Source organism: Ictalurus furcatus, chromosome 11 (genome assembly GCF_023375685.1).
Source record: "Ictalurus furcatus strain D&B chromosome 11, Billie_1.0, whole genome shotgun sequence".
In the NCBI taxonomy this organism is placed as follows: domain Eukaryota; kingdom Metazoa; phylum Chordata; class Actinopteri; order Siluriformes; family Ictaluridae; genus Ictalurus; species Ictalurus furcatus.
The window spans coordinates 11,925,765-11,947,798 of NC_071265.1; the positions used below are offsets into that span (position 1 = coordinate 11,925,765).

Below are 22,034 nucleotides of genomic sequence, written 5' to 3' on the forward strand. Positions count from 1 at the left end.
CAATGTTCTTCGGTCATCTTCCCAGGCACCTGAGCAGAGTCTAATATAAGATCTTTAGGATGTGGTAGACAGGACACTCGCAGCATGAAAGTGCACCTGAAAAACCTGCAGGAATTGTGTGATGTCAACATGGACTGGAATTTTAAAGGAATGTTTCCAGCATCTTTTGGAATCCATGCCACGAAGGACTGAATCTGTTTTGAGAGGCCCTACCCAGTATTAGTATAGCGTTCCTAATAAAATGCTCAGTGAGTGTATAATACTATACGACCATGTTACTTATAATATTACTATAATTTTTTTTATATAAAAATTTGAAAAAAAATTGTCTTTAGTTACTTAAAAATAGACAGGAATTGTAGGATAAATTTGAAAGAAACTTTTATCATATCAAATGAAAATAGGTTGACTTTAGCACCTCAACAACTCTTTACACACATTAAATCAGAGTTACATTGACTATCATTAATATTATCTATACTTCCATTTTATTGCAGGGGAAAAAGGCCATGAAGCCTTCAAGAGAATGGACCAGATCTGCACTGAGTTACAAGAGGAAATTTATAAAAACCTAAAAACAGAAATCACAATCTTCTAGTGATTGCATGAATTTGGCTAATTATTTTGCTGATGATCAGGAAACATCAAGAAGAGTAAGCAATTATGAAAAAAACTAATAAAAACAAAAACAAAACAGTGATAAGCAAATTCAGATCCTGCCAGATATGGTGTCTGGTTAAAAAAAATCACTTAAAGGACATATACATTTCAAAGTAAAAAAAAAAAATAATAATAAGTAAGAAAGTACTTTTCTTCACCTCCTTTTATTCAATAATGCATCTCTAAATGAATATAGACAATATGCTGAATGAAAAAAAAAATCACTGTTTAAATGCAGCTGTTTAAGCACTCTGCCACTGGTGGTTGTATTACTACATACTACTAGCCTCTAATTCATATAGACACTGCTGTTGAATTGCTGTTTTCTAGCAAACTACTTTCTGCTGAAATGCACAGAAAATCCAAATATGTAATTCAATTACAGAATTAAAAATTCCTGTCAATCAGTCATACAGTATACACTCTAATCTAGTCCAGAATTAACATTTCCTCTTACCGAGTGAGATATTACTTTTCTCAATTCAAAAGATAAAATTTCCTCTTCCTTGCAAAATTCAATGCAAAATGGCTGATACCGAGACCTATCGGCTAATAGTCACTGTACAATCACGCAGTTGAAAATACAATGGCAAAACAGTCGACTATTAGAAGTTTCTTGCTAAATGCAAGCGATTTTTATCAGCCTAATCGAGATTGTGAGGAACATGTTGAAATCATGGAGACATATGATCCTAGTCCAGTTTGTGAACCCTTTAGAATTTTCTACATATCTGCATAAATATGACCTGAAACTACATCAGATTTTCACACACGTCCTAATGGTAGACAACAAGAACCCAATTAAACAAATGAGACAAAAATATTACACTTGGTCATTTATTTATTGAGGAAAATGATCCAATATTACATATCTGTGAGTGGTAAAAGTATGTGAACCCCTCAAATTAGCATTTAATTTGAAGGTGACATTAGAGTCAGGTGTCTTCAATCTGTCACAGCTCAGTCCGATCAGAACTCAAATTCCCAAGATGCAACACTCACTTCTCATGCACGCATGCGCTCACCATCCCCGGAGTTCTGATCAGACACACCTGGCACCAATCACACACACACACACACACACGCTCACACTCACTGCTAGTACTTAGGGAAGTCATTCAGCCAGAATCTACGCGAAGTATACGCTCAGTCATTCGTTTCTCTGCGTTACCAAGCCGGTCTAGTTTGTTTGTTTTCTCGTGATCCTCTACCTTTGTTTCCGGTTTCGACTACACTCTCTGCCTGACCCCGTTTGTGCTGTTCGCCCGATCGCTTGACCCTTGCCTGTCCTACGATTACGTTTCTTGAACTTCCCGATACGACGCTCTACACCCGCCGCCCGCTCTTGCTTCCGTGCCGATTCGAGGTTCGTGACACAATCAATGCGATGACGATCAGCCTGTTTTATTTAAAGAACAGGGATCTATCAAAGTCTGATATTCACATGTTTATGGAAGAGTATCATGGCACAAACAAAGGAGAATTCTGAAGACCTAGGAAAAAGAGTTCTTGATGCTTATCAGGCTTGAAAAGTTTATAAACCTTTTTTGTAGTGTTTGGACTCCACAGTCAGACAACAGTTACCGGAAATGTTTAGTTGCAGTTATTGCTGCACAAGGAGGTCACACCGAATACTGAAAGCAAAGTTTCACATACTTTGTTTTTTCTCCCATTTTTTGGAAATATTGGAAAATTTTCCTCAATAAATGACAAAGTATAATACTTCTGTCTCATTTGTTTAATTGGGTTCTTGTTGTCTACTTTTAGGATTTCTTAGGAAAATCTGATGTTTTAGGTCATAGTTATGCAGATATATAGAAAATTGTAAAGGGTTCACAAACTTTCAAGTGATGCTGTACAGTATGTCATAGATTTGAGAAAATGTGTTGCAAGGTAATGTTCAGGTGCTTCTTTAAATACATTTAAATCTAGTTAAAAGGAAGATAAAATGTTATTAGCAGTTGTCAAAGCAATATTTTTTTTGTTAGCAGAAAGTTCTTTTGTTCTGGGATGTTTGTGTTCATAGGCCTGTTGACTATTTTATTTAAGTTTATTTAAGTGTTGACTGTTTGAAAAAAAAAAAGTTAATTAAATGCTAGTTTTACTTGATGCCATCACTCTTATATAGCCCAAAATCTCAATGTTTGTTTGTTTTTTTTTGTCAGCAGAAGTAATTAACATATGACCGGAATTACAGTATATTGGTAAACTGAATCGTTCCTGGACACTGTGACCAGCACCAAAAATTCAGAGTGGAAACTCTGATACACTGCTACAAACAGAACAGATGATTTTTTTTTTTTTTTTTTTTTTTTTTTTTTTTTTTTAATTTCTGCAAGCTGTCAACTTCAATCTTGTCTATTACTTGTGATTAAAATACATTTGGATTAAGTTACAATTATATAAACATGCAAAAAAATATATAAATCCTTTGGCTCAATTTAAAAAAAGTGTGTCAAAAGGGCTTTCAAAAAGTGACATAAATAATCAAGTACATAAGTAAGAAGATTTTTGCCTTCATCTATGGAGTCAAGGTGTGACAGTGGTTTGGGACAATAGATTTTGGTGGAGCAGGACAGCATAGTCTGAAACAAAATTATTTGAAGAGGCTATCACTCTAAATGTATGCTATTGGCTACTATCTAGTGAATTTTTCAAGTAACCCTGTAATAGACCATTGAGAGTCGACAGCATAAAGTATAGCAGCTCGATTTGAGCCGTTTTAGATGTACATTTGTGCACATGTGCTTCATATAGTAGGTGTGTGTCCCATCACAATGTGCAAGGCATACACATTTACCAGGCACATACATGGAACAGCTATTTACATTTGGCTGTGACACCCACAAAACTTTATAAAAAGTAAAACAAAAAAATACTTTACCAGAGGTAGAAATGTGAACGCTATTTTGACAAATTTTTATGCTAATAAAAATATATACATTATACAACAGCTGTTGTATGTCAGTCAGTCTGTGCGTTGCATGGCAACACGCAAAGCTCTATCCAGCTGTGGGAGCTATTTTTGTTGACGGAGCAAAAATAAACAAAATATTTGGCCATATTGTGCCTGAAATGTCAGTTACTCTATATTAATTTCTTATTCAAAGTCATCAATAAGGTGAGAACCAGACCTGTTATACACCCAAATATTCTGTTAAATGTAACGGTCGCATCATTGATGTCATGATTCGAGTTCCATGTCTGAGTACACAGTATGGAGCGATCACACTAGTCCAACGAACTAGACTTTGGGGGTCAAATATGCTCGGGCACAATACAGATCACCTAGTGTGATTACATAGTCAGTACACCTACTGCCCCACTCAACAGAGGATGCCTGCTATCTCTGACCCAATTGGGCAAAAGAACAAGTATGGAAGAATGCTGTTTATAGACTTCAGTTCAGCATTTAACACAATCGTCCCACAACAACTGATAAAGCTGAGCCTGCTGGGTCTGACCAACTCCCTCTGCAACTGGATCCTATACTTTCTGACTGGCAGACCACTGTCCATCAGGTCAGTAACTTCACCTCCAACACCACCACACTGAACACTGGTCCCCCCCCCAGGGTCTGTGTGCTCAGTCCACTGCTGTTTACCCTGATGACTCATGACTGCTGCAAAATATTTCTAACCATGCTAGCACCAGCCAGCCAACTAGTACTACAGAAGGAAGCAGCTCTGTTAGTGAAGAGAGTGCAATCACCATATCTGAGGATAAGGTTTAGAGGGCTCTGAAGCATGTGAACATCAGGAAAGTGGCCAGCCTTGACAGCATTTCTGGCCATGTACTAAGATCCTGTGTTGATCAGCTTGCAGCTTTATTCACTTCCATTTTCAATGAGTCCCTAGCTAAGTCTGCGGTCCCCACCAACTTTAAAAATCTGTTGTCATTCCTGTGCCAAAGAACAATAAATGACTAACAATAAGTTGCCTAAATGACTATCGTCCTGTACACATCTCTGTGGACCTGACCTGAACGCATCACACTCCAAGCTCAGGTGAACAAACCAGACAATAGTTGTACCATCTGAGACTGCTGAGGAAATTCAGGCTCCTGAAAATGGGGCTATAGAAAGTTCACTGACCCTGGTAACTGTCTGTTCAACCTGCTGTAATCGGGCAAGTGCTTAAATTGTCTGATGGGTAAAATTGAGGCTCAGGAGGAGCTTCTTCCCTCAGGCTATCAGATTCCTCAACACAGATATGTCCACCACACAGATCCCTTTAGAATCCATAAAGAATCTGCACTCCACTGACACTCCGCACCCAACACTTTGTGTTGTTACTACACGTAACGTACTTGCATATTTCTGTACAAATATTTCTTATTAATTTCTTATTTTTAATTTAGTTATTTAAATGCACAGTAGAGAGAGTTATGGTTTGTATGTTTCATCAAACCTAATCTTGATAGGTGTAGGTCAAAAGGTCATCACCAATCAAATGTATCTTGACAGATGAAGGTTAAAGATAAATAATGTTGTGTGTGTTCCTACATATAAATAAGTCCAATCTGTTGTGTTTCCACACACCTGTTCCTATAACACTGATCAAAAATGATAAAAAAAAAATAAGGTCATGGGGGTATGATTCACGTATACTTTAAAACCGAATCTGTTCCCAGGGCCGGAGTGGGACACATTTTCAGCCCTGGAGTTTCATGCCTTAGACCGATCCACTTTAGTTCACGACTGACTATATTAAAATAGTGTAATTAAAACCTCAGTATATAAGTCTGCAATAGTGCACTGTTCTCTACAGCCTTGTAATTCATTGTTTTTTAAAAAATATGATCATTTCAAATTCAGTGCAAATACAGTAGCCCAAGTGTTGTTTCACAGTGAAGATTTATTTAACAACAGTATTCTTTACAACAACACAATGTAATGTTTAACAGTATCAGAATCTATTTTCTGTAAAAAAAAAAAAAAATAATAATAAAAAAATGTGATAAATATGTAAACCTTGAAATGAAAAAAATATCAAATAAATACGAACATAAAATAAAAAGAAATAAATAATAAAGAATAAAATAAAATGTATTGCACTTTCTAATGACACCATCATCTCTTTTTCCTTTGCATAAGTTAAGGAAACAGCTGCTTTACAACTTCAACACAAATATGAGAACATTAGTTAAAGGGTAAATATCCAACACTATTCTTTAAAACATCACAATGTCCTTTTCTGCAATATCTAAATATATACTCTCTGCAAAATTTTTCACAGATATCCAATCCTTAAACACAAATAAATAATAAAAACAAGTACTGCACTGTTCTCTGCAAGAATTCTTTTCACAGTATAACTTTCTAACGATGGCTTCATCATCAACACCGGCCCTCGCAGCCCAAAAAACAGACCGGACCAGTGACGGTGCTCAGAACAGTCCAGTGCTCCCGATGAGCCAATCCGGGCCTGTCTGTTCCTATAATGCTGATAAATGATTGTCAATAGTACATGTATACTTTGAAACCGAATCTGGTGTGTTCCCACACACCTGTTCCCATAACACTGATTAAAAAAAGGAAGGTCATGGGCTAATGATTTACATATACTTTAAAACTGAATCTGTTGTGTTCCCACACACCTGTTCCCATAATGCTGATAAATGATTGTCAATAGTACACATATACTTTAAAACCGAATCTGTTGTTTCCACACACTTGTTCCTATAAAGCTGGTAAAGGTGGGCAATGCATTATTGCCCATTCTTGTTCTCAACACTGGCGCCCCACGGGGTGTGTACTTAGTGCACTTCTTTATATTCTCTATACAAATGACTGTCAGAGTCCAGTCACCACCATTCATTACTTTAAATATGCAGATGATACTACCATTCTTGCATTGCTTAATAAGGAAAATTATTCTTTTTTGGACTATCAACACTCAGTAGCACATTTTAGTACATGGTGTGATGATAACTTTCTCTACCTTAATATCGCAAAGACTAAGGAACTGGTTTTTAGCTCTTCCAAAACACTGACCCATCCTTCCAGTATTACCATTAATGGAGAGATGGTTGAAAGGGTGGAAGGATTTCAGATATCTGGGCATTACATTGGATAAACATCTCAACTTCAATCAGCACACTCTAGGTATTTACAAGTGCTGTCAACAGAGACTTACAGTTATTCGTAAACTTAAATATCTGTCTGTTCAGGCTAGTCTGCTTCTTCTTCTGTATCACAGTATTATTGAACCGGTTCTTATGTATGGTGCCATTTGTATTTTCCATATGCTAACAGTTACCAATAAGAACAAACTCTTGAAGATAACTAATTTAGAGAGAAAAATTATTGGTATTCCCACCCCCAATTTAACGGACTGTGTCAGTTCATATACGCTCCGGAAGGCACATAAAATTTTAAATGATCCAGACCACCCACGTTATCAATATTTCAACCCACTTCCTTCTGGCCACAGGTATAGACTAACCATGTGCAGAAAGGCCAGCTATGGTAGGAGTTTTGTTCCTATGTGTAGCCCACTAGAAAATGTATATAAATAAATATTTAAAACCGAATTTAAAACAATATAGATTAATTAAAAATAAAGCAGAATGTAAACCACCATACTTTCAAATACGTTATTTGAACCAGTTAAAATGTTTCATGTAGATAATTTCGACCAATTAACACCATTCGACACGTAGATCCCGCCTTGATTGACAGGTGACAGCGGGAGAGTTTTTTTTTTTTTGGACTGCGCAGACGGCACACAGCCAAAGCGAGGAGGGAAAAGGAGACAAAAAAAAAAGAAAAAGAAAAAGCCTAAATTATAATTATATATTATAATTAACTGTTGGAAAGAGTGAAACCAAAAGTCGAAACAATACTACTGCCAGTTGGAGTGCTGAGGAACTTCGGTTTGTAGTTTTATCCGACGTGAAACTTGGTGAGTTAGGTGTTGAGTGCTATGCTAACCTAATACAGCTATGACGCAGCATGTTGCATTACTTGGTTATTTTCTTCTCTTTCAATTTGCCATGTAAATAATGTGTCAATTCGAATTTAATTCCAAAAGTGTTTTAAGTCACATTACTTCTGAGTTATTAAATTGTTAAATTGCATTGTATAAATGTGAGCTGTATTCAGTTATGTCAAGTGTTGGTTGTTAACGTGTTTCAATGCACGTAGCTTTTCCTCCATTTTGTTTGAGTTGTGTAAAAAACAGACATGTTAAATACAAAAGGCATTTTATTTTAATTGTATAAAAAGGATACTGGCTGCAATTTATAATTTAAAATACTTAAACCGTGGTGTGTAATATGTATAAGTTTTGTACATACATTTCATTTTGTTTTATTCTGACACTGTTTATACAGGTCAGGTTTTTTTTATTCCATGGGAAGAAGCTTTACAACAATTTTTCAACAGTTTGATGGTGAGCCACCCAACCAGAACCACTGTGTCTTGAAGGACGGTATTTTTATTTTATATTATTTTGGTTTTTCTGCAAAGGACTACAAATGAAAATACTCTAGAGGAGTGCCTTCATTCAGAGTAAAAAAATAGCAGAGACATTGAAAAAGACATTTTAATTCTGGATGTGATTTTTATTTTATTTAAGTTTTGTTATATTCCGTGTATGTATATATTTTATCTTGGGCTTAAATTAGAGGGTGCACCCTAGGGTGTTATGTATGTATTGTACATGTTTACATTTATTAATTTAGCAGACGCTTTTATCCAAAGCGACTTAGAAATGAGAAAATACAAGCAAAGCGATATGTCAAGCAGAGAACAATACAAGTAGTGCTAACCTGCGTGAAGTTGCCCCCCCCCACCATCGCAAAACGTCAGCAAAATATTCTCAGTCGTTTGTGCTTCGTTTGTGCTGCTTTCGTTTTTAATATATTAGGCATTTAATTTTGGTGTGGTGACGTCACCAGCCCCACACATGCTCCAAGTTCATTCAAAATAGTCTCAATTGTTTGTGCTTCGTTTGTGCTGGTTTGTGAAGTAAAAATTTTCATTTGTGCTGCTTCGGTTCAGGAGATATTAAAAAAATATTTAAAGGTCATTCTGGGGTCACTCATCCCCCTCACATGCTCCAAATTAACCCAAAATAGTCTCAATTGTTTGTGCTTCGTTTGTGCTGTAAAAAAATTCGTTTGTGCTGCTTCCGTTTAGGCATTTAATTATGCATTAAATTAGGCATTTAATTATGTTGCGGTGACGTCACCAGCCCCACACATGCTCCAAGTTCACTCCAAATAGGCTCGTTTGTTTGTGCTGGTTTGTGCCAATAAGCGCTTCGTTTGTGCTGCTTCGGTTCTGGAGATATTAAAAGAATATTCAAAAGTCATTCTGGGGTCACCCAGCCCCCCCACATGCTCCAAATTAATCCGAAATAGTCTCAATCGTTTGTGCTGGTTTGTGCCGATAAAAGTTTCGTTTGTGCTGCTTTCGTTTTTAATATATTACAGAATTATAGGCGCAAGTCTCCTCTGTGTGAGCACACTTTTAGAGTCGAACTGCCGAAGACTTTTCAAGAAAAATCATATCATTTGTTCAATAAACAATTCTCTTTACTTCATTCACTGGTCTCTCATGATTGAACTTTTCATTTATTTACAAGGAGAATAATCTGTTACACTTCACTGCCACCACTAGGTGTGACACTTCTGTTCAAGATGATCTTGTGGAAATTAGTGGTGTTAGTATAGGAAAAGTCAACACAGTTACTAAATCAAAATTCTGGCCAGTGTAAGTACAATTTTTTAACACTGTCAGTTACGATATTAGCTAAATTCAATCATAATGGTACAACATTCAAGAGCGCTAAGATTGTCAATGTTTATTGAACAGAAAACTCATTGTACAGAAAACTCACTAATACTAATATGGCTAATGGAGCTATGAAATGCTAATTACAGCTACACATGGTACCCATGTTAGTTTTTTTTTTAATACGTTGTGCATCTAGGGGTCAACATTACCATATTGGTCCTAATACGAGTTATAATATCCTTATATATTATTACTAGATTATATTTTCCTTGTATTCTGGCAAATACAGTAATACATGAAAACGAGTTTATACTGTATATGACATTTTTTTGCATCAGGATTATTTAAGGGGGTAATTATGTTTTGCTTATGCCAGATGCCCAAGCAACCAGCAGTGGACAGGGATTCAATTTTCAGTCCTCTGTTCATCAAAATCGGTCACAGTGTCCCTCTGCATTCAAAACAGTCTCTACCTCAGGAAAAGTGCTTTGAAAGTCATTGTGTTCAGAGGAGGCTTAACCCAGGATGTTCTTGGACATTATGTGGCCTACTGCAGGAGGTCTCCATGTGTCTGGGAGATGTATGATGACCTGAGAAGTGGAGTGCCAGGAATGTCAGAAATATATATAGTATATATTTAATATATGCTACAATTTTGCGAGAGCCAGCTAGGACTTGGTGCTATTGAACTAATAACAGTTAATCTTGAACATACATACCATTGTGAAAGCTATTATACCATTAATAACATGGAAATAATTGAAGAGCGGGGAATTAAAATTCCAAACTCACAGATAATCAGTGGATTAACTAGAACAGAGATAGATGAAGAACTAATTGATGTTTTGAAAAATATGATTCTATTGCTCGACAAATTATTATTAGTAATCCCGATTCACCGTTTCACCGAGACGAAATACTCGAGTTTCAAAGTGGATCAGCCCTAAAATCTCTTGAGCCCAAATTACCTTACATTCATCAACTGTCAAGTGATCCTAATGTAACTTATCATGTAAAATCACTGTCGAGCATCTACTTAAAGCAGGTAGGGTGCAGCGCCACCCAGAGTTACATTGATGAATTGAAGGAAGTTGCAAAACTTAGTGGTAAAGAATTTGAAGTAGTGTTCAAGGAGATGCTCACTCAGATGAATGAGGCTGTCACGCCCACTGAGTCCAAAGATGATGCTGGTTTACCTGAGGTGTTGTCGGAGCCATCATCAGAGGTTACATCCATGACTCCTGCATCAGCTCCTAGAACATCTTATGTTGAGACCCAACTACCACAAACATCTTCAAATGTGAATGAAACCACTGTACTCACCACACATGTACTTACCCTGCCTGAAGTCCAAAAGGTGACAGTAGAACATATAGTGAGAAGTGGAGAAACTCCTCAGTTAAGTTCACCTGTGAGGCTCAGAGCATTTTCAGGAAAATTTCCTCAACCCAATAGTGAAGCGGACTATGACACATGGCGGTCTAGCGTTGAACTGATTTTAAAAGACCCAGCAGTGTCCGACCTACACAGATCTAGAAGGATACTTGATAGCCTCCGGCCACCAGCAGCCGATGTAATCAAGCATTTAAGTCCTGAAACTCCACCTTCAGCTTGCATTCAGCTGTTAGATTCAGCTTTTGGCACCGTTGAGGACGGAGACGAACTTTTCGCCAAGTTCATGAGTACCTTACAAGACTCAGGTGAGAAACCATCTGCCTACTTGCACAGACTACACGTAGCTTAAAAGCAGTTAAAAGATAAACAACGCCTGTGGGAAACCCAAAATAGTCACTCATCTGCAGCTTTAAACTAGAACCAGTTCCTGTCGTGGGACAGACGGGGACTGACACGAATATGAAATGTCCCAAACCGAGCCATGTCCCATTAAAGTGTCAAAAAGCTAAAAAACGAACAAGACTACCTAAAGGGTTAATAGGTACAAAATGTACTGCACAAGTCAATATAGCAGGTAAACCATGTAGTTGCTTATTAGACACTGGTTCACAGGTCACTACAGTTTCCCGGTGTTTTTATGAGCAACATGTTGTGGATAAAAATGACATGAAATAAACATGAGGGAGACTTAGTATGAGTAATATGTAATTTTATTGATAATTCACAGGACTGGTGGGTGCGTAATCTTGAGGAGAGTGGTGGGGGGAAGAAAATGGGGTGCGTCCTGGGGACATGGGATAGTCAGCGAAGGTGAAGTGAGAGGACCACTGAGAGTGGGGCGGACTGACAGGTGAGAAGAGGGAAGAATGGTCGGGGCCCAGATCAGAGAAGGTGACATCTTCCTCAGACTGAAAGCTGGAGGGGGGTTTTGGCTGTGTAGAGGCGTCAATACACACGTTCACGGGGCAGATTCTGTATCGGAGGGGGGGGACCCCGCATTTCCATTTCCAGAGGGGGTGCTGCGAAGAAAGTTAAGTAGCACCATGATATCAGCTTGCGCATCTCACTGCTGATAATGAGTATCCAGATCCAGTAAAGGGGAGAAGAAGGACTGACGATGGGCACCTAGACACACAGAAGCGGTATTAGGCGGATATTGACAAATTGGATTTACACTTTAAAGATCTTTTAAGAGTACTACACTATGGTTTATTAGTCGAAGAGTCAAAAAGAAGTATAAGAGCTGAGGAGCGCTAACACACACACACACACACTCTCGCACAGTCAAGGGCGGGCATGTAGACATAACACACACACACATTATAACTTTATAAGAATAATAAAAAGGAGTATTAAGATATTATAAGGGTAATATCTTATAATAATAGAAAACTCTTTATAAAATACAGAATAGTAGGATATGTAGGACAGTAGAAGGGTAATATAATGATATTATGAAGTAGGAAGTACAGTAACCCGTTTTTCAAGCAGTATAACTATATATAAAATAGAGATATAGAGCAAATATGAAAATAAATTATAAACTAGAAATACAGAAAAATGTAACTTACTCATAATTCAGATGGTGAAGATTCTTGTCTCGCAAAGAAGGCCTTAATTTTAAGAGAAAACCATGAGGAGCCATTTATAAGGGTAGCTGAGTCAAGCTGCCCCCCCGCGAGATAATAGTAAGACCAAGGTCACTCTAGATTGTTTTGTCTCTCCACTTTTGATTCTATGTGTAATTTGAAAACCCCTGGTTCTGATTCTATGTGTAATTTGAAAATCCCTGGTTTTGATTCTATGTGTAAGTTGAAAAGCCCTGTTTTTTGAGCTAATGGTAAGTTGAAAAGCCCTGTTTTTTGAGGTAATGGTAAGTTGAATAGCTCTTTTTTTTAACCCTATTGGTATTGATATCATAGTCTTCTTGAAACATATTGGTTATTTACTGTGTAAATACAGTATAAATACTGGAGCTTAAGCTCAGGGTATCAGATCACTTCTGAGAATTCTCATCGGTGTGGATCTCGTGTGGTGGAACGGAACAATAAATCTGGACCCTTGCTTCTTCTCACTCACGGCTGGTGTCTTTTTTTTCTATCTCCAACTGGGCTCAGAGGTAAATGTGAGTATTGGCTTCTATGTTGAATTTTAAGTGTTTTTGGGTAATAGGCTAAATTTGAGCCAGCAAACACTTATCAGAACAGCCTGTTCTTTCCCTTGACGATTTACTAGGAGTCGAAGGGGCAAACGGTCACTCTGTGCCTCACGAGGGCTACGTTGAAATCAATGTTACCTTTCCAGAAGTGTTTTTCTGAGAACGATTTTGAAGTGCCAATTCTTGCACTGGTTGTGCCAGATGTTAAGGTACACACAGAATCCCTAGTGTTAATAGGAACAAATACTCTTGATGTGCTCTATAAGCAGTACTCAAAGTCTAAATCCTCTAACCATCAGCCTTCTCCGTTTGGTTACAGGGCAGTTTTAAAAACCTTAGAACTAATACAAAAACAAACCACTGATGGTCATCTTGGGTTGGTGAGATCTCAAAGCAAAGAACATGCGGTTATTTCTGCAGGGCAATCAGTTAGAGAATCAATTAGAAGGGTCAGTTACCTCACATGGGCTTCATTCAGATAAATGGGTTGTAGTGCAACATCCAGCTACATCATACTTACCTGGTGGGATAGTAGTTAAAAGCTGTCTACCTTATCAACACATCAGCCCTGCCATCTACCAGTTGTGCTTACAAATGAGACTGAGCATAATGTGACAATACCACCCAAATGTGTAATTGCTGAATTACATGCTGTACAGAGCATACATTTCAAAAGAACAAAGTGTATCAAGTTCTGGTTCAACAATAAGTGAACACTTACCTGATTGACAGTCAAGACCTGTTTTCAACTTTAGTGATTCTCCACTACCCCAAGTGTGGAAGGAACGCATCACAGAAAAGCTTGAGAGCATGCCAGAGGTCTTTGCTCAACATGAATTAGGTTTCGGACACACTCAAAAAGTGAAACATTGCATCAACCTGAGCAATGAAACCCCGTTTAAAAACAAGGCTCGACTGATACATCCCAAAGACCTAGATGCTGTTTGAAAACATCTCCAAGAGCTCCTGGGAAGTTGAGTAATCAGTCAGAATCTTCTTTTTCTTCACCCATAGTGGTTGTAAGAAAGAAAGATGGCAATGTCCGACTTTGCATCGACTACCGGAAGATGAATCTCCAGATGGTGAAAGATACATACAGTGAGGGGGGAAAAAAGTATTTGATCCCCTGCTGATTTTGTACGTTTGCCCACTGACAAAGAAATGATCAGTCTATAATTTTAATGGTAGATTTATTTGAACAGTGAGAGACAGAATAACAACAAAAAAATCCAGAAAAACGCATGTCAAAAATGTTGTAAATTGATTTGCATTTTCATGAGGGAAATATGTATTTGACCCCTCTGCAAAACATGACTCAGTACTTGGTGGCAAAACCCTTGTTGGCAATCACAGAGGTCAGACGTTTCTTGTAGTTGGCCACCAGGTTTGCACACATCTCAGGAGGGATTTTGTCCCACTCCTCTTTGCAGATCCTCTCCAAGTCATTAAGGTTTTTAGGCTGACGTTTGGCAACTTGAACCTTCAGCTCCCTCCACAGATTTCCTATGGGATTAAGGTCTGGAGACTAGGCCACTCTAGGACCTTAATGTGCTTCTTCTTGAGCCACTCCTTTGTTGCCTTGGCCGTGTGTTTTGGGTCATTGTCATGCTGGAATACCCATCCACGACCCATTTTCAATGCCCTGGCTGAGGGAAGGAGGTTCTCATCCAAGATTTGACGGTACATGGTCCTGTCCATTGTCCCTTCGATGTGGTGAAGTTGTCCTGTCCCCTTAGCAGAAAAACACCCCCAAAGCATAATGTTTCCACCTCCATGTTTGACAGTGGGGATGGTGTTCTTGGGGTCATAGGCAGCATTCCTCCTCCTCCAAACACGGCGAGTTGAGTTGATGCCAAAGAGCTCCATTTTGGTCTCATCTGACCACAACACTTTCACCCAGTTGTCCTCTGAATCATTCAGATGTTCATTGGCAAACTTCAGACGGGCATGTATATGTGCTTTCTTGAGCAGGGGGACCTTGCGGGCGCTGCAGGATTTCAGTCCTTCACGGCATAGTGTGTTACCAATTGTTTTCTTGGTGACTATGGTCCCAGCTGCCTTGAGATCATTGACAAGATCCTCCCGTGTAGTTCTGGGCTGATTCCTCACTGTTCTCATGATCATTGCAACTCCACGAGGTGAGATCTTGCATGGAGCCCCAGGCTGAGGGAGATTGACAGTTCTTTTGTGTTTCTTCCATTTGCGAATAATCGCACCAACTGTTGTCACCTTCTCACCAAGCTGCTTGGCAATGGTCTTGTAGCCCATTCCAGACTTGTGTAGGTCTACAATCTAGTCCCTGACATCCTTGGAGAGCTCTTTGGTCTTGGCCATGGTGGAGAGTTTGAAATCTGATTGATTGATTGCTTCTGTGGACAGGTGTCTTTTATACAGGTAACAAGCTGAAATTAGGAGCACTCCCTTTAAGAGTGTGCCCCTAATCTCAGCTCGTTACCTGTATAAAAGACACCTGGGAGCCAGAAATCTTTCTGATTGAGAGGGGGTCAAATACTTATTTCCCTCATTAAAATGCAAATCAATTTATAACATTTTTGACATGTGTTTTTCTGGAATTTCTTGTTGTTATTTTGTCTCTCACTGTTCAAATAAACCTACCATTAAAATTATAGACTGATCATTTCTTTGTCAGTGGGCAAACGTACAAAATCAGCAGGGGATCAAATACTTCTTTCCCTCACTGTATGCCTTACCAAATTTTGAGGAGACATTTTCAGCTTTAAGTGGCTCAAAATGGTTTTCTGTGCTAGATCTTAAATCTGGTTATTATCAGATAGAAGTCGAAGAAGCAGACAAGCCCAAAACTGCGTTCACATGTCCCTTGGGGTTTTGGGAATTTAACCGTATGCCACAAGGAGTGACAAATGCCCCAGGCACATTCCAGAGATTAATAGAGAAGTGTATGGGGGACATTAATCTCAAGGAAGTACTCGTCTTCCTGGATGACTTGATAATATTTTCTGACACATTAGAAGAACACGAGAGCCGCTTGCTACATGTTCTCGAGCGTCTCAAGCAGTACAGATTGAAACTTTCGCCTGAAAAGTGAAGTGCTTCCAGAAATCTGTCCGCTACTTGGGACATATAGTGTCAGAGGATGGTGTAGCAACAGATCCCGAAAAGATCCAAGCTTTAAAAACCTGGCCAAGTCCAAATAATCTCAAAGATTTAAGATCATTCCTCAGATTTTCCGGCTATTACCGGAGATTCGTTAAAGACTATTCCCAGATTGTTAAACCACTCAACGATCTGACTGCAGGATACCCACCACTTCGCAAAGGTGCCAAAGTGAAAGAGAAAAGCAAGTGCTACTTCCACCCAAAAGAGCCCTTTAACAACCTCTGGACACCTACCTGCCAACAAGCATTTAACTCAATCATTGACAAGCTAACCACTGCTCCTGTCCTGGGCTTTGCTAATCCTAAACCACCATATATTCTGCATACAGTTGCTAGTACCACACGGTTAGGTGCTGCATTATACCAAGAGCAGGGGGGACAGATGCGTGTCATTGCATTTGCTAGCAGGGGGTTGTCGCACAGTGAGTCCCGATATCCGGCCCATAAGCTTGAATTTTTAGCACTTAAATGGAGTGTGACAGAAAAGTTTAACGATTACCTGTATGGCAGTCAGTTCACTGTTTTAACAGCTAGTAATCCTTTGACCTACCTCCTCACAACAGCTAAACTTGATGTCACTAGTTATAGGTGGTTGGCTGCTCTTTCTACTTTCTCATTTAAGTTACAATACAGAGCAGGAAGACAAAATCTAGATGCGGATGCTCTCTTTAGACATCCTCAAACAGAGCTGATAAACGAACACATATCCAAGAAAAAACATGAGCGCATTGACCGATTTGTGCAACGTCATTTAGTAGATGATGAGTGTCCTCACTACAGTGATTAAGTGGTCAAAGCTATCTGTGAAAAATATCTTGTCCACCAACACACACAAGAGTGTCCAAGTGAATTTTAGTTCACTTGGACTTGGACATTTAAGTGACCTTAGTTGAATCTCTTGCACTGGATCCAGATGCTGTACCTGACTGCTTCAAGCAAGAAGAGGAGTTTGGCGGATTAACAGTAATACCTCGACTAACAGATACAGACCTAGCTAAAAAGCAAAGAGCCGATCCAGTACTGAGAGAAGTAATCTACCACATGCAGTTAGGAGAAAAGCCTCCTCCCACAGTGAAATGTCAGCTTCCCGATCTTCCTTTCCTCTTGCGGGAGTGGACACGCCTAGAGTTGAGGAATGGAGTCCTCTACAGGAGGCGACAGGACAAAGAAAACTTCACTTATCAATTAGTCCTGCCAGAAGAGCTTCGAGCTGTTGTTTTAAAAAGTTTACATGACGATCTAGGTTGTAATCGGATACGTAATCAGCCACTGTGATGCCATCTTATACTCTGGCATTTGTTGTATGATCCTCATGTTTTTCTTTTTGTTCCCTTCTCCCCTCTATGCCTGTGATTGTTTATGATGGTTTATATGTATGGTGTTGTGTTTTTTTTCTACGCATCCACGGTAGATACAGATTTCCTCCCTCCATCCATCCATCCATCCATCCATCCATCCATCCAAATGATTGTCTATGGCGCACGTATACTTTAACTCCGAATCTATTTTCCCCCACACCTTTTCCTGTAAAGCTGGTAAATGATTGTCAATAGTACACGTATACTTTAAAACCGAATCTGTTGTGTTCCCACACACCTGTTCCCATAATGCTGATAAATAAGGTCATAGGTTAATAATTCACGTATACGTTAGAACCGAATCTGGTGCGTTCCCACACACCTGTTCCCATAACGCTGTTAAATAAATAGGTCATAGGTAAATGATTAATAATGATAGTCCTTCACGTAGATCAATACATTCAGGTGCTTTCCCATAATTGCATACATGCATATGCCCTCTCTATAAAAGGCTAATACTCCTGGGAGTTTCACATTTTTGGAAACCCAGTAAAAGGATAGAACTTCCAAGCTCTCCTTCAAAACTTGTAGACACCATGGATTTCTCAGCAGGTAAGATGATGTATTTAAAACAATTCAAATCGTTAATTATAAATTTTCCAATTTGATATTAACCTACACAATAATTAGTGTATGCAATATTCAGAACATTTTTGATTACAATAGAGATTATCCTACTTATACGAAAATTTATGCAATCTGGTACGGGACTATACCTAAAGTTTAAGCTTCAATACACATATTACAGAGCAAGACCGAATTATTGTACCGTAACAAATATTTTATTTGTTTTAGTGTTTTTAGACAACAGCGTTATGATTATTTTTGGAGACAACTTTCCTGAGACATCCAAGCATGGCCATTTGAATCTGAGATCAACTAGACATAAATCATAACTTAAAATTATGAACGTCTTATACTGTAATGTCTTTAATTTTTCATATGCATTTATATTTTGTTTGTTTCATATTCAGAAGTTGACACCGTGACCATCAGTGGTGGTGGTGATGATTCAAGCGCTTCAGGTGAGATGTATATTTTGCTTTCTATTCTCCCCCAGTGCAAAAAGCTCTCTCACATTTTCTGTGACTTATAGATACAAGTGATTTTGAAAATGGTGGTAATATAGAAGAACAAGCGGAATTTAACTCAGAAGCAGCTGTTCAAATCGATCACAAATTAGAGGAGCAACGTAGAAAGAATTCTTCCAACTAAAGACTGCTTTATTGGAAAGCATTGGACATCTTGATAATACAATTGAATATGGTCCAGGTAGGGAATTTGTCCCTTTACTGTACAACACACTGGAAAGCTTGGATAGATGCATCACAGTGAACATAAAACTGATAAGAAAATTGTATGTTAGATATGGCACAGAAACGACCGAAATGCAATTCGGATACAGAAGCTAAAAAAATTAGAACCAAAAATACTCTGACATCACCCCATGATTTCTATTATGATGGAAACAAGAGTTCTTCAAATGGTCTGTTGCATCATGTTCCATGCACAACTCTGAACCTATATTAAACTGATGCGATCAACCGGCTGAATGAAAGTTTAGTTCCATCACACCAGGTCGTTAGTCAGAGACCTGTCGGAGTCCCAATTACAATGTATCAAATACACCGTGACACCATATGACATATTTTTCTAATTAAATCAGTGTCTGTTAGAGTTACAAAATAACCTAAATGAACAGTCATTTAGTACAATTAAATCCTGGTCTAATCGAAGCAGTCAACCAATTGAATGAACATTTAAGATCGTCAGACCAGAGCAATACTCAAAATGAAAATCCCAGCCAAATTTCCAGGCAAATTGCATCAAACACACTTGTGATGCCATGTGACATATTTTGCTAATTAAATCAATGTTTGTTAGAGTTAGAAAATAACCTAAATGAACAAAGACAATCTATGCAGATAAATCCTTGTTTAATAGATGCAGTGAATCGACTCAATGAAAGCATGGCTTTATCTCCCGATCACAATATAATCTCAACTCCAGAAATTGCTCAGGAACATAGACCGTTATCTTCTCATGATATGTTATACAAACTTATTCAAAGTCTTATGAGGTTAAATGACAGTCTAGTAGGGCTGCACGATTATGGCCAAAATGGTGATCTCGATTATTTATCACAATTATTAATTGATTTTAGTGACAACATATTTTTATTGCACTTTCACATTTATTAAGTTTGCTCATGCCACAATATAACACAAGTAGGAATGAGAGAACTTGAGCTGGTCAATTATGACAGAATTTAAGAACATACTGTGAGCCATGACAAAGTAATTTACCTTCTGATAAACTAAATGTAATATTTTCAGTTAATTTTACAGACTGTATGCAAAAAACAACCGTTAACCTGTTTACCTTGTAAACAAATACAATAAACATCAATGTTCAGTGTTTGAAGTCTCTTACTCTTAAATATATTTAAAACTGCACTATTAGACATTTTCCACTGTCATGGTTCTGGGCTGGAGTCAGTTCTCGAACCGCTCTGTGTATATTGTGTATATATCTGAATAATTTCATATAGGATGTGATTGGGTGAGTTCATTTATCCGTCAGATGCAAAGCGCTTTAGTTTTATGGTGTTCATTAGTGATGCACCGATAAGGATTTTTACAGCCGATATGATCCAGATACCAATCTTTTTTTATTTAAACTTTAATCAGGAGGTCTGTCATAAACAGTTAAATGTAAGCTCTCTGCTCATGGTCACTGTTAATTGAATTAAAATAATAGCAATGAGAAATACTGTTGGTTAATTGATAAATAAACAAGCATAAAATATTTATTTTTAAATATCTTAAAAACAATAGAGAGTCCTAATTAAAAGTAGACTATAACAAAATGATCCATATTAGTAAAAAGGCTAATAGCTTTCTATGGAAATAGCGAACTAAGATCAATGTCAAATTGATATTAAATGCAACCCATAGTAATTAAACATTATTTAATTTCTCATTTTGTTTATATTTTATGAAATTATAATATCTATTTTTTATATTAAATGATTTATTTATAACTAAGCACATTTTCTGTCTTTACATTTTAGTAGTTTTATTTTTGTTTATCAGTTTTAGATGGTTTCCCCAGTACAGTGTCCATGTCTGCTGATAATATTGTGTTTTCGGGGAGATAAATCAAAACATGGAAACAGGAGTTGACTTTTCTAGTGATATCTGGCAACTGTGAGTTTAAATGAAGTGAATTAGAGTTGGTGAAGGAAAGCGGCAGTGTACTGTATGTTTACAGACCGAACAGTTGCTACTCTTGATTATGATTGGTGAGGAATTTTTTAATAAAGAAGTTTGAATTAAACCCGCCTTGTAGCGTTAGCATTATTATTAATTTACTCTACCCGAAGCCGCTGTGTCTACACGAGCAGGTGAAAGTTCAGGTCATTTTGCGGGATCAAAAAAAGATGGCAGTTGTGAGATCGTCAAGTTGAAGCAGATGATGTACAGAGATAATTGCCCTCATAATGGCTTCTCTGCAGTATTTCCACACTTGTTCAGTTGACTGAGGAGATGAAAAGCAGTGTGAAAGTAACTGTTGCGTGGTGAAGATGTATTTTGTACTTCCTGTAGTTTTTATTCTGATTGTATTATACAACTCCGAACAGGTCACTCGCACCGGTGCGAATAAATATTTATTTACAGTCGCACAAAATACTTTTCAGTCACAAATGCAAGTGAACTGGTTGCACTGTAGAGCCCTGAGTTTTCTGCGAAGTTTTTTCCCGTTTAATGTCCCCGACAACCTCTCTAATTTCCCCTCGCGCAAAGTGCTGGAGCTCGAAGCAAAGCTGGCAGCATGAGGGCTAAAATCCTAACTTCGTTTCGGGGTTTTGGCACTACAGAATTACGTCATCCCTGCGCCGCTCTGTGATTGGCTGTGTGTAGGAAGCACTTGATTTGAGTGGAGAAAACAGCTGAGTTTTCTATGAGCGGAGAACGAATTTTAAACGTCAATATCGAAGTCGATCGTGCTCATTTAATCGTGGGCAGTCAAAATTGCGATCGATATTCGATTAATTGTGCAGCCCTACAGTCTGGTGAACTTAATCGAATCCCCTGCCAATATTCCACAAACTGCCCAAAAATAGGTGTGCCAAGCTTGAAGCATCATACTTAAAAAGACTTGAGGCTGTAATTGGTGCCAAAGGTGCTTCAACAAAGTATTGAGCAAAGGCTGTGAACACTTATGTACATGTTCTCTTTTTTGTTTTTTATTTTTAATAAATTTGCAAAGATTTCAAACAAACTTGTTTCACTGGTCATTATGAGGTATTGTTTGTAGAATTTTGAGGAAAATAATTAATTTAATCCATTTTGAATAAAGGCTGTAACATAACAAAATGTGGGGAAAGTGAAGCGCTGTGAATACTTTCCGGATGCACTGTAAATCGCTAGACAAATACAACATGATGTGGGATTATCCCACGCACAGCAGTCAGCTTCACTGATGTATCAAGATCTGAGAGACATTTGAACTGTAAAATCATAATCGTTTACTGTTCTGCCAACAAAGCCGGATACTCTTTTTTTCAAACTAGCAAGACT

At 38.0% G+C, this 22,034-nt stretch overlaps 1 protein-coding gene across 7 annotated transcripts in view; it reads left to right on the forward strand.

The window, feature by feature from the left end:
* The window catches only part of ripor3 (RIPOR family member 3), a 104,219-nt gene extending 95,010 nt beyond the window's left edge, over positions 1–9,209 (forward strand). For 5 of the 7 annotated variants that reach the window (XM_053636833.1, XM_053636832.1, XM_053636834.1 and 2 more), the window contains one exon: positions 498–9,209. In XM_053636833.1, the coding sequence (XP_053492808.1) occupies positions 498–598 (101 nt within the window). In that variant the 3' untranslated portion in view covers positions 599–9,209. The remainder of the gene's footprint in view (positions 1–497) is intronic. The other 2 variants (XR_008387133.1, XR_008387134.1) reach the window with 2 other exon arrangements.
* Positions 9,210–22,034: the final 12,825 nt, after the last annotated feature.